The sequence below is a fragment of the Clytia hemisphaerica genome, unplaced genomic scaffold (assembly GCF_902728285.1).
Source record: "Clytia hemisphaerica strain Z4C2 unplaced genomic scaffold, Clytia hemisphaerica genome assembly, whole genome shotgun sequence".
Taxonomy (NCBI): domain Eukaryota; kingdom Metazoa; phylum Cnidaria; class Hydrozoa; order Leptothecata; family Clytiidae; genus Clytia; species Clytia hemisphaerica.
The window spans coordinates 35,858-48,287 of NW_027103300.1; the positions used below are offsets into that span (position 1 = coordinate 35,858).

Here is a 12,430-nt window from a genome sequence, read left to right on the forward strand (position 1 = left end):
TTACCGATTCCGATTTTCTACCATTTTTTGACAGCCCATTACTTAAAAAATAACAATAATGGTCAGAGATTTTCCGCTTTTTCTGAAAATTCTGAATTTTAGGGATCTGAGCCGGCGGATGTTTTTTGTCTGCATAATGAATGTTAATAAACTGTTGAGCACCCAGAGGTTTAGACGAAAATGTAATCTTTTCATTTCTTCCCATTTTTTATTCAAAGAATATAAAAATTTTATACGTGTGCAGGTGAGCTAAGAGTCGACGTTTTTTTTATGTTTAGTGAGTCATTTTGAAAAATTTCAATAGGTAAATGATGAGACACTCGAGGATTGAACGTTTCCACCAGAACACGTTACTAAAAGTTTTTACTGGCTTTATTTAATGTGACATTTTATCAAGTTTGCAATAAAAAGAATTTCTCCAAAACTTTTTTGATTTTCATACAAAATGCCATTCATCATGAGATTTTCAGCATAATAAAATCTAAAGACAAAAGAAAATATTGAATTTCTGCGGCTATTCTGTAAATTTTATAGACTGCTTATTTTTGAATAAAATTTAAATCGAAATTCGAAATATACGGAACATCGCGCGAATTTCGAAGAATCAAAGAAAGCAAAACATGACATTCTCCTGTCCTTCCCAAATCGTTGTCGAGTTTTCAAATCCATTGCATGCGTACACAGACTTTGATTCAGAAAACTTTTCATGTTTACAGAAGATCGTCAGCTAAACCTTCTTGTTTTTACTACCCAAGCAATATATGTTTTTTTATAAGCATTGCACTTGTAAGCATATCTAGGCTCAGATATGGGGAAAATTAAGCATATGGCAAGCATTACTTGAGTCTACGAAAAATGTTTTTTCCTGATTTTGACTATTTTTGGCTGGAATTTAAAAGAGGTTCTATGATCTGGCGCTATCAGTAAGCATAAAACGGCCGATAATACCAACCAGTGAATGAACGAGGTACAAATCGAAAGTGAAACTGGAGTTTTTCTAAGAATTCATCGCGCGTGCGCAATCCACGTCTTGCGTATACAAATATGGTAGCCGAGCTGTGGTCACTAAAAAAATATTTTATAGTGACTTTTTAGTGTCAATGAATCTCGCTTACATGGATATGGGGCAATTGAGATGACGATGCTTGATCCACGTCTATGGTCGCTCCACTAAAAGATGAATCTATATTTTTCTTGAGTTCATTAATAAGGCACTTTTAATTTGAGCAACACATACTTTTTTAAACAAAGCACACGGCAGAGGCTCACACAGTTTGGTTTTAAACTTTTTTATTGAAAATAAATGGCTTTGTTGTTGACAATTATTGGTCGTCTTGTAGATGGCCTCCCATTGGCAGCTTCTATGCCTTCTGATGAGCAGGTATAATTACCCTTCTTTATTCTGTTCCAGGTTTTGGGGGATGACAAAACATTGATTCTTGATTGGGGTCAAATATTCTTGGGCCAAAAGATAGAAAATGTTTTGCTGTTTTGGCCCAAATGGTCCAAAAATGTCTGCGTTATATTCAGACCATATGGTGGTTCGTATAGGTCTTTTGATATTAGCGATGTCATGTTGAATAATTACAGTAAGTTGGTCCAATGTCGACATCCCTCTTCTAACCCAGACACCGCCAGACGTAGCCTGGGAATCCAAGCGTCAAACTTTTTCCACAGTCTAGTTTATGATAATTTTGCTGCTTGTTTAACGCTTGGCGCAGGTAACTCGCCTGCAGGGACATTTTTCCCTGCAATGCAGGTTTGGCCTGATTGGCCAGCTTTCGGTGTATTACTTAGCAGTACTTTCACAAGCATTTTGATAATTTCAATGCGCGCGCATAATTTATATGGAAAAAGCTGACTCTGCAGAAAAAAGGAAAATAAATGAAAATGAAAACATAGATTCATTTAGAAACAAAATGGCTGTTGGCTGGATGTCTAAATTCATGTGGCTGATGTTTTGATGTGGTTTTTAGTAGTTTTGAAAGTCCTTAGAACTTGTGAAAGAGTTTTTATGGTAAGTTGATACCTTCGATCACTTCTATTGTATTTGAGTACTTTCCAGCCTTCGATTTTATCAAATATGTTTCTACCTGTTCTTCTATATCTCAGCCTTGAATAATCGCTTGTGGCAAAAAAAAGATTGAAGAAGAAAAGACTTAAAAAAGTTCTTATTAAGTGATGCTATAATTGCTTATTTAAACCTTAGACAGAGAGCGGAGGTAATATATGCTAGTTACTTGTTTGATTGACCTTCATTATAAAAGAAAGAGAATTAAAAAAAAGAAAATTGAAGAATTGAAAAATTGGACACCCATCGGAATCGAACTCGGAGCCCCATGCATACGAGACAGACGATCTAACCACGCTTTGAGAGTGGCGAGGGAAAGTGTGAACTTAATAAAAAAGAAAAAGGAAAGAAAGAAACGAGAAGAAAATTAATTCCCGCTTTGGTGTTATTATCGAAACAAAAGGATCAGTCATGCCGAAATTCCTTTCCACACGTCAGCAATCTACTTTTTATAAACTTTTTATAAATAGAAAAACTAGATGGTAAGGAAGATTCTAAAAAAAATAGCTGTTTTCTTGGACGACTACGTTTTATCAAAATCAGAAGAAGGATGTTGACATTAGACTAACTTACGGTAAAAGCTCCCACACTGATTGATGTATAATGGGCCCCCAGCAGTGGTTTGCTTGAATGCGTGAATGGGCTTTTTTTGTTATGTGGATACTTGAAAAGAAATTATGGGAATGCATATGAATTGAAAAAACTTGTGTGAACATGAAAATTCGCTGATTGTGTGAATGTGTTAATCTGGGCTATTTTTTGTGTGAGTTTGATTTTCCCTTTTTTCAATGATTATGCAAAATTCCCTGATTTCCAAAATGTTTCCCGATCACTTCTAGGCTATATTCCAAGCCTTATTGGAGCAAATTTGAGCTTTTTAAAATCCTGAGATCCTAAGGTCCTAAGTCTTTTAGGTCTTGTGCTAAAACTCAGAGTTTAACTCTACTTTCCAACTGTAGTAGTAAAAATCATTTGTGGTATTTAACATTTTGCAGGGAAGTCCCCTTTGTCTCAAATATTTTGTCCATGATTATACCGGGTGCGCCACAAAAAAGTTTCTCTTTTTAAAACTAATTTTCTCGAAATCTGAAAATTCTAAAAGAACCATTCCTGTCCCATTGGAAAGAAGAAAAATAAACTTAGATTTTGATGGGTCATTTATTAAATTTGGTTCATTAGATCGAAAGTTATGCTCAACCGAATAAAAATGTTACTTTCTGAATGTGCTCAAAAACGTTAAAAATTGACCTATCAAATCAAAAAGAAGCATAATTACATGATGCATCAGTAGTTTCGTTTTAGTCATCAAAAATTATAATTAGTTGTCTAAATGACCTTTAGTTAAATAAAGGATGGTTGAATTACATTAAAAGGAAGAAAATTTGTCGAAAAAAGCCCAAAATTGTTGTAAAATTCAGAAAAATACATCAAATATTGGTTTAGAGGTACATCCAGCCTTCATAGACTTTATCCAGTCGACAATCAAAAATATGAAGAAAATCTCGGTAAAAGTAAATTAAAATGATTTTGAAGAAGACTCTAAACCCTTTTGACCCATTAGTTTCAAAATTTATGGGTTTTTTAAATTACTGAAAAATGTTCTTAATCATGTAAAGCCTATTGCGATTGCTAGTTTTAAAATAAAACTTTGATAGGTCGATTTTTAAAGTTTTCGGGCACTTTCTGAAAGTAACTTTTGATCTAATACGCCGAATTTATTAAATGACCCCTCAAAATTTAAGTTTATCTTTCTTCTTTCCAATGGAATAGGAATGATTCTTTTCAAATTTTTTGATTTCGAGAAAATCAGTTTCAAAGAGAGAAACTTTTTTGTGGCGCACCCGGTAGTTTTTGAAAGATACACAGAAAGCTAATAGATAAGAGCATAGTCATAAGATCAGAGTAACCTTGACCAACTCATTACAGTAATAGAGAAATTTGTAAAAGTTACAAAGAAAGCAATTTGATATAAAAGTGATCTTTGAAATATTCTTAAAAGTTAGGAAGAAAGCGATTTGATAAAAGCGAATTTTGAAACACTCTTAAAAGTAACAAAGAAAATGATTCGATAAAAGTGATCTTAGAAACACTGTTAAAAGCTATGAATAGGCAATTAGAAAGAAAATTGAGTAGCAGGCAGGGATGTGAAGAAGATTTATTATCAAATCAACTTAATCGTTTTATTTATCTTTTTATTCGGACTTCATGACTGATATAAAATGTTTTCAGTCTGTCAAATGGCTTTTTCAGCCGGACATTGACCGACTTATTTGCAACCCTGAATTATACAACATGACATCCTGTGATAGCAAAAGATCTATTAGTTGATATGTGTACTAAAAGTTTTTCTTGTCATTGTTTTAATACTGATGCTTGCTTCGTTCGCAACAACTTTGGCTTTGTTTATGTAAGTTTTAAAACTCAAAATCAAATGTGTAGCAAACATTCAAAGAGTGCATGATACAGTTGTAGTGCTTCATAAATATGTGTTTTCCAAAAATAGTGGACAAAGGCTTTTAAAGATTTCTTCAGTTATAATCCACAGGTAGAATAGAATAAACATGCAAAGGTGTTGACTACGTTGATTGGTAATTAATTTTTGTACAGCCGACTGGACGAAAACAGGCCGGCACGTTTTCTGTGTACACATGTAATCATTTAGGTGACCTCAATGTTTTATTGAATAACTGATTACCACAGTAAAATCGTTTTGATTATATTTTACATCATATTCATTTCATGCTTTAATCACCATCTGAAGTATTTTTGTGCTAACAGACCTCACTAGTAGTGCAACCACCAACTTTGAAATCATATAACTGCAAGATTTATTTCTTTTGTTTATCAGGGTAACAGAAACATTCAGGAATATCAATCTCAAGCTAAAAACCTGTTCAAGAAACTCAACGAAAGATCACCTGCCAAATGCAGTATCGAATCAGAACCTTACATTTTTCAGTAAGTTTTCTTCTTTTAAATATTTTTAAAGATTTCCAAAAATAGAAACTTTCCTACTTTTAACAAAATCTTATTAAGAGTACTTGTGCAAAGTTTTAGGGTCATAGATGGCCCAGATTAGGTTTTATGACTTAATTGTGAAACATGACATAAAACCCAGCTAAAATAGCTTAAAATTCAAAATTTTAAAGTGCTGATGATTTTTGAACTATTTATTCAATCATTTTCAAATTTTGACACGTGATAGGTATTGACAATATAGATTTGAAAAATTAAAAAAAAAAATTGAAAATGATGACGTCAACATTTGATAACTGATGATGGCGTAAGCCGAAAAGCTTTTTATCTTTTTGAAATAAATTTTACTTGTCTAAAAAGATGACGTCATCATTTATGACGTCATCAAATTTTGAAAGTTTTACTCATCTTCAGCACAGATTTTAAGAAAAAATCTTCATGGGAAATGCAAAACCAGCAATTATGTTAAAGGGCAGTCTTTTATCTTTCAGAATCTTCAAACAGAATCTAAATATCTTTATTGGTTCAAGTGTAATAGACATTTCTGTAAGCCATATATTTGAGCTTTTTTCCAACAGGTGGAAGTTTTGGGAAGGCGTCATCGCTTTTTGAATAACGTCATAAATTCTTTTTTTCTCCCTGGAAATTTGTGTTAAAATGGAGAATATCTGTACCAAATTTCATGGTCATAGCTCTCCTAGATAAAAAAAAATCGAGGGTGGTAGATTCTACCCCCCCCTGGGGATACAAAAATCAAAAAAGCTTGGTGCTAATAAGATTATGATAGTAGAGGGGGACCCTTGCGATCCGCAGCATCCTTCGTGGGACCATCAATCATCATTTTTATTGAATTCAACTTTGAAAGATCATCAACATAGTAGGCACGCTCCTGGATTCTGGGGGGAGTGGTTTGAGATTCTTTTTCGGATTTTTAAAGGTTGGGTTAGGCTGATAAGATATTTGTAACCTATTTTTGGGGTCAGGAGTTTTGCCTATAACGTCAGTTTCTATCTTTAAAAACTCTTTGCCAGGTGTAATTCACAGGCTTCCGGATCCAAAGGGTTGGTCCCCTGCTATTAAAGAACACTTTTTCATTCCTCTTTTTCCCCTCGCAGCTATTCGTTGGATATCCACAATGGTGTGTGTTATTTGGTGATGACAGAGAAGACATTCAGTAAACGACAAGCATTTAGTTATTTAGATGATATTCAAAAAGAATTTGCTTTGCAATACGGTGGTTATGTACCGACTGCTCGGCGACCCTACTGTTTCATCGAATTCGGTAACTCATTTTTTTTGTTGCTCTATTGTATTCACGTAGTACGCATGGTATCCTCCAGGTTTTTCGGTCCCCCCATATGTGGCCTGAAACCCCCATTTGGTCTTCTCCCCCACCTACCCTTTTTCCGGGGTTCCCCCCATTGGAAAAATATTTTTTTATGAAAATATTCACTTCCCCCTCCAGGGCAAAAGGTAATCCCCCCATCTTCTTGGGGGGATGATCCCATGATACGTCATGTATGTGATTTTTCAGATGCACCCAATCATGTAGTTTCAAAGTCAATACAGTATGCCCCATGAAAAGCGGACGATTTTTTTATAACGTGAAATCCTTAAAAATCATTTTCTAGAGTGGGTTAAAAGAATAATTGAAGTAAGATTAAAATTCCCTGACCAATCAATAGACGATGTTCAATTTCCAAGATAATTGAATATGTTTTTGAGATTGAAATATTGAGTATGAAGTCATTAAGTTTTGCATAAATTATGAGGATTTTAGTTTATGTGAAAATGTGCCCCTTTTTTTAGGGACACTGTATAGTCCCCCGCTGGTACTTTCGGGACCCCCCCCCCCTACACTACGATAAATCTCTTTGACTAACTCCATTTTAGCCCCCCCCTTATGGGTATACATTAGAAAATTCTATAAGGTACTATAAGATAGATGCACTTGCTTCATTGTAATTGTCAAAAAATAAAATAAGATTTATGCACTTTCTTCCCTGCTTTTGTTATAAACTCCAAGGACATTTCTTTGGATTAGGAGTTTATTTTGAATTGATTTAATGACATCTATTGTCAGTTATTAGTTGATCAAGTTAGCTCTAGTTTAGACGGTCCACTTTTCGCCATACCCCTATTATTCTATTTGCATATTAAGGCTGACAGAAAGTTGGCTGTCTTAAGTCAATGCTCTTTTGATGTCAATGCAATGTTTGTTCACTATCTTTCAAGCAAAGATTTAACTGCCAACTTTCTGCCTACTTGCCTATTTTAACAATTAGAATGGGCAGGGGAGAAAGTCGGCCGTCTAAACTAGAGTTTACAAGATGGCTTACGTGTATCACTTTAAGGTGGATTCCCCCTGACTCAACAGGGTATTTCAGAGAAAAAATCAAAAAAACCTTTTTTTTGAACCAGACCCTCAGGACACATCTATCTTACGCAGAATTTATCGTAGAATCAGAATATCACATCCATTTGGTCTCAAATTTAATTGCTTTTTCGGAAATTGATTTTTCCGAGGCATGGTATATAAAATTTTTGAAAAAAAAATCAACGTTTTTTGTCATTTGCCCCTGGGAAGGCAAAGCGCAATTGCCGACCGTTTCCGTACGCCCAAGCGCCCATTTCGCGCCCCTAAAGCCTCCTTTTCGTGCAGATCCAATTTCGTGACTTTTCACACGGGATTGTTTTCAAAAATCGCTCTTAGAAAGCTCAACAGTCAGACCAAGCTGTATAATATTAGTGACTGAAGAAATCTCAAGAAATCTGACTGGTTAGTACTAAAACATGGGGAAACCAAGCTCTACTAAACGTGAAAGAGCTTCTGGTAATGCAGGTCGTTGCACAAAAGCAAGATCAAAGGCTCTTTATGCTCCAAAGAAGAAAACTTACAACTTCGAGAAGAAGCGACCGACTGCGACTACGGCTTCAAAATCGTCAATCGACAACACTTCAAACAAGGAAAGTGAACTTCCAGAGACTGCATCTAGCTCTAAAATTGGAAGTACAACTATACCTGAGACTCCTGAAAAATCAAGACCAACTGAAAATAACAGCAGTACTACAAACCCTGGTCCAAAAATGATTCACGGCTACCGTTTTGTGGATATGACGATATTAGCGTCAATCTTCACCGTCCTTAGTTGCCCTGGATGTAATGGTGTACGTTGTCTAAACCTCCATGAAAATGATGTTAAAAAGAAAGGACTAGCAAGCCATCTTGTTCTTCAATGCTCTGTGTGTCTTTATGAGCAATCATTTTTCACTTCGAAGCAAGTGCAATACCCGAATGAAGGACGCGGTGGTGCTAAATTCTTCGATGTGAATGCTCGGTCAATTTATGCTTCACGACAAATAGGTGGAGGCCATGAACATTTGAAAAAGTTTTGCACTTACATGAATATGCCTCCACCAGCTCTTGAAGGAAGCTGTAGCAAAATGACAAAGAAATTGAAGGAAGCGGCAAAAACTGTTGCTGAAAAAAGCATGTCTGATGCTGCCGCTGAACTGCGCGGGGAAGCAGAATCAGCTGACGTTGGCGTTTCTATTGACGGGACATGGCAGAGAAAGGGATATACTTCCATGAATGGTGTTGTGACTGCTATATCAGTGGATAATGGAAAGGTTCTTGACACAGCTATCATGTCAAAGAATTGTAAAGGCTGTACCAAAATGAAGTCTGTTAAAACCACTGATCCGCAACGATATGACGCGTGGAAAGCTTCTCACAAATGTGGGCTCAATTTCAAAGGATCTTCCCCAGCAATGGAAAAAGAGGGAGCAATAAACATTTACAATAACTCTACTAAGAAACATGGGCTATATTACACTTCATTTTATGGTGACGGTGATTCAAAATCGTTTACGGCGGTACAAAATACCTATGGTCCGCGCAAGCCTGTAAAGAAACATGAATGTATTGGCCACTATCAAAAAAGAGTCGGAACTCGTCTTCGGAAATTGAAGAAGTTAAACAAACGCCTAGGAGGTGCAGGAAGATTGACTGATGCCAAGATAGATTGTCTCCAAAATTATTTTGGCATCGCACTGCGTCAGAATGTGAATAATCTTGACGAAATGGTGAAATCAACCAAAGCGTCAATGTTTCATGTTGCGGGATACCATGACAACTGCCCCAATCATAAAGATAGCTGGTGTCAATACAATCTTGACAAATTAAATGGCACCAATTTCTACAAAAAGAAAGGCTTCCCTTTAGATGTACGTCAAGCAATTTTGCCAACCTACAATGATTTATGCACACGCGAAAAACTCGAAAAATGCTTACACGGTCGTACTCAAAACGCAAACGAGAGTTTTAACGGTATGATTTGGAACCGCATCCCAAAAGCCAACCATGTGGGTTTACACATCCTCAGCTTTGCTGTCTATGATGCTATTTCTCATTTCAACAATGGTGGTATAGCAGCCTACAACATCTTAACTAAAATGAACATGGAAGCAGGAAAGTACACGGTCAAAGGTCTAAACCTTCAGGATTTGATCCGTAAACGACGGTCAGCTTACCGAATGTCTTCTCCCCAAACAAAGAGAAGAAAAGTTATCAGACACCTGAGAAAAACAAAACAAGACAAATTAATTGAAAAAGAAGGGAAAACTTATGAATATGGTGGCTTTGAATGTTGATTTAATGTAGATTTGTAGAGACTTTATGTTTTTAGATTCAAAATATCAGTTATAATTTTTAGCGCGTTTTCTTATTTTTGCAAGTTTTTTCAACACGGGTCGGGGCATAATTTCTGAACCGCTTTCTCAATCAAGCTAATTTTTTCAGTGAATGTTTATTGGAAATAAAAGGATGTTTTGGTTGTAGAGTTTTTTTGAATTTCACCATAAAAAGTGTTTTATGTTTGAAGCAACTTTTGTATTTTTTTGTATTTTTTGCCGGTCCGAAGAGTTAAGCGGTCTGTTCTATGAGGTTCAAATTTCAAAATTTTAATTCACCCAAAACATGCATCTATATAAGGGTGATCAACTCAGAAAGTTTCATTGGTATATCTTTTTAACTTCTCCGGAAATTGACCGACCCGTGTTTGACCTATTTTGGCACTTTTCGGTGCACGGCTCCGGCCGCCATTATGGATTTTTTCAAATTTTTATTTTTTTCATTAATTTTCATCTAGTTTGATCATAAAAAGTCAATATCAAAAGATAAAATCATTTATTTTGCAATTTTGGTCTAGCCAGGGGGAATCCACCTAAGAATAATCATTTCATTTCTAGATACATATATGCAAAAAGCGAAGAAGAATTTTTCAGATGGGAGAAGTGGACGAAATCGTAATTTGGGTCGTTTGAATGATGAGTTACAAGGCGTACAGAAAATCATGATACAAAACATTGATGATGTGTTACAACGTGGTGAGAATTTGTCAGGTGAGTTTCATTTGGTATTTGAAGGTTTTATTTTTCCATAAATGCTCCCGTTTCATATCAGACACGGAGATATATATTTATATCAGGACAGTGTCTGCCTTTTGTTATATTATGCTGATATAAGCAAAAATAATTTTCTTTTCCTCTCTCTGACCAATCTTGCTCCACACCTGTGTCAATCCATTTTGAAAAAGCTTGTAAATTAAAATTGAGGATGAAGCAAGCGATATCACTCTTATTTAAAACGAAACCTTTCCTTATTGTAAAAAGTTGAACTTTTAAATTTGTTCTTCAAAAACAATATTCATAATTTATGACTGTCATCTTTAAGACTTAGGGGTGTACAAGCGTTTCTTTGTTTGAGACAGAATTCGGCATGTGTTTCTCTATATGGGCTATATGTAATCTTCAAATCTAAGTTATTTTGTCACACTCATATCGTAACACGCTTTAATTTTTCTTGATTTCTTAATTTCTATTTTTATTTTGTTCATTAGTTCTCGACGACAAAGCTGGTCAACTTCGTTTCCAAAGTGAAAAATACAAAAAGGATGCAAAATTTCTGAATTTAAGAACGGTTTATGCAAAATATGCAGTGATTGGTGTATTGTGTCTTGTATTTTTAATCTACATACGTTATTGGTGGCTATGAATTGGAATCACACCAAAAATAGTTAGAAAGGGTTTTTATTTTTTTTCGTAGGTATTTTTTTTCTCATGTATTTTTATTTTTCAATTTTTATTCTGACAAATTTGTATTTACCAAAATTTACATTAATATTAATTAATTAATGAAAAAGAAATATATTTTTAGTTCGAGGTACGGCAAAACAATCCTGTTTTCGTTTTGGTTGAAAAACTTGTGTTTTTCTTGACAATCTTATTGGGGGTATTACTTGAAAACAAATTTCGATGTGTATTTTCAAAGCAAAAAAGTCCATAAATTCTTAAAGAACATATTGCTATGTTTTTGAACAAAATATTTGTATTTTAAAAGGAAAATGATAAAACAAATTGGTGTATTCTCCAAAAGAAAATATTGCTGTTTTTCGAAGGAAAATATATTATCGCCTTGGGACATTTTTTGCCCAGGGTATTACTTTGTCTTTGAGTATATTAATTTATTCGACTAGTGAAAACATATTTTTGCCGATGAATTCTACTGATGAGGTGTACGCTTTTTTATAAGCATAACGCTTATAGACGTATCCAGGCTCAAAACTTTAGGCCATTTAATCTCCCAAATTGCATAAAGCATGCATAATCAGGCATAATGGGTAAATTGCACCATTATATATTAAAAGCAAGACGTAAAGATATTCAAGGCTCAAAAAATTAATTTTGCCAGGCACAAGTATTTTGGAAGGAGAATTTGCTAAGGCGCATTTTCGAAGGAAAATATTTAATTGTATGTATTTTTAGGAAAGAAAAATGTTATATCCTAAATGTATTTTTCTAAATTAGAATAATCATGTGATACAAAAGTCAACTAAATTATCAAAAAATATCTTCTTTAGGCCATTCGCTTTAAGTGTGCATCCTTTTTGGGTACCGTGTGAAAACCATTCTCAACGGAATTATTCTAACTTAGCTGACATAGTTTCCCTATAGTAGCTAAAAAGAGTGCATATTTAAAGCGATTGGACTTAAATTATTCCATCCAACAAGCACATTGATGACATTGATAGCATCCATAACCTCGCCATTATTGGCGCACAGCAATTCAGGTCCAGCTTGATTGAAATTTGATCCCTCTGAACATAATATCTAGTTTATCCTGATAATGTCTGGTGAAAAGATCACTTACAATTCAGTGTTAATTAGGATTCATATATAAAGATTCTATAAAGGACATATAAAGTTGGAACTTTTTCAGTTGGAACGGGGTGTACGGTTTTTCCTGCAAAAGCCCATTTAGTGCTTCACTTTAAAACCAATCTTGACATGTAAAAATCCATGATCGTTTGAATGATTACTCAA

At 34.7% G+C, this 12,430-nt stretch overlaps 1 protein-coding gene across 1 annotated transcript; it reads left to right on the forward strand.

The window, feature by feature from the left end:
* Window positions 1-1,093: 1,093 nt before the first annotated feature.
* LOC136811248 (vesicle-trafficking protein SEC22b-like) lies at window positions 1,094-11,277 on the forward strand. The gene is made up of 5 exons (XM_067067865.1): window positions 1,094-1,381; window positions 4,920-5,029; window positions 6,163-6,329; window positions 10,298-10,450; window positions 10,948-11,277. Exons 1-5 carry the CDS (start codon window positions 1,304-1,306, stop codon window positions 11,100-11,102), a joined length of 663 nt encoding a protein of 220 aa, XP_066923966.1. The 5' UTR covers window positions 1,094-1,303; the 3' UTR covers window positions 11,103-11,277.
* The last annotated feature ends 1,153 nt before the right edge of the window (window positions 11,278-12,430 follow it).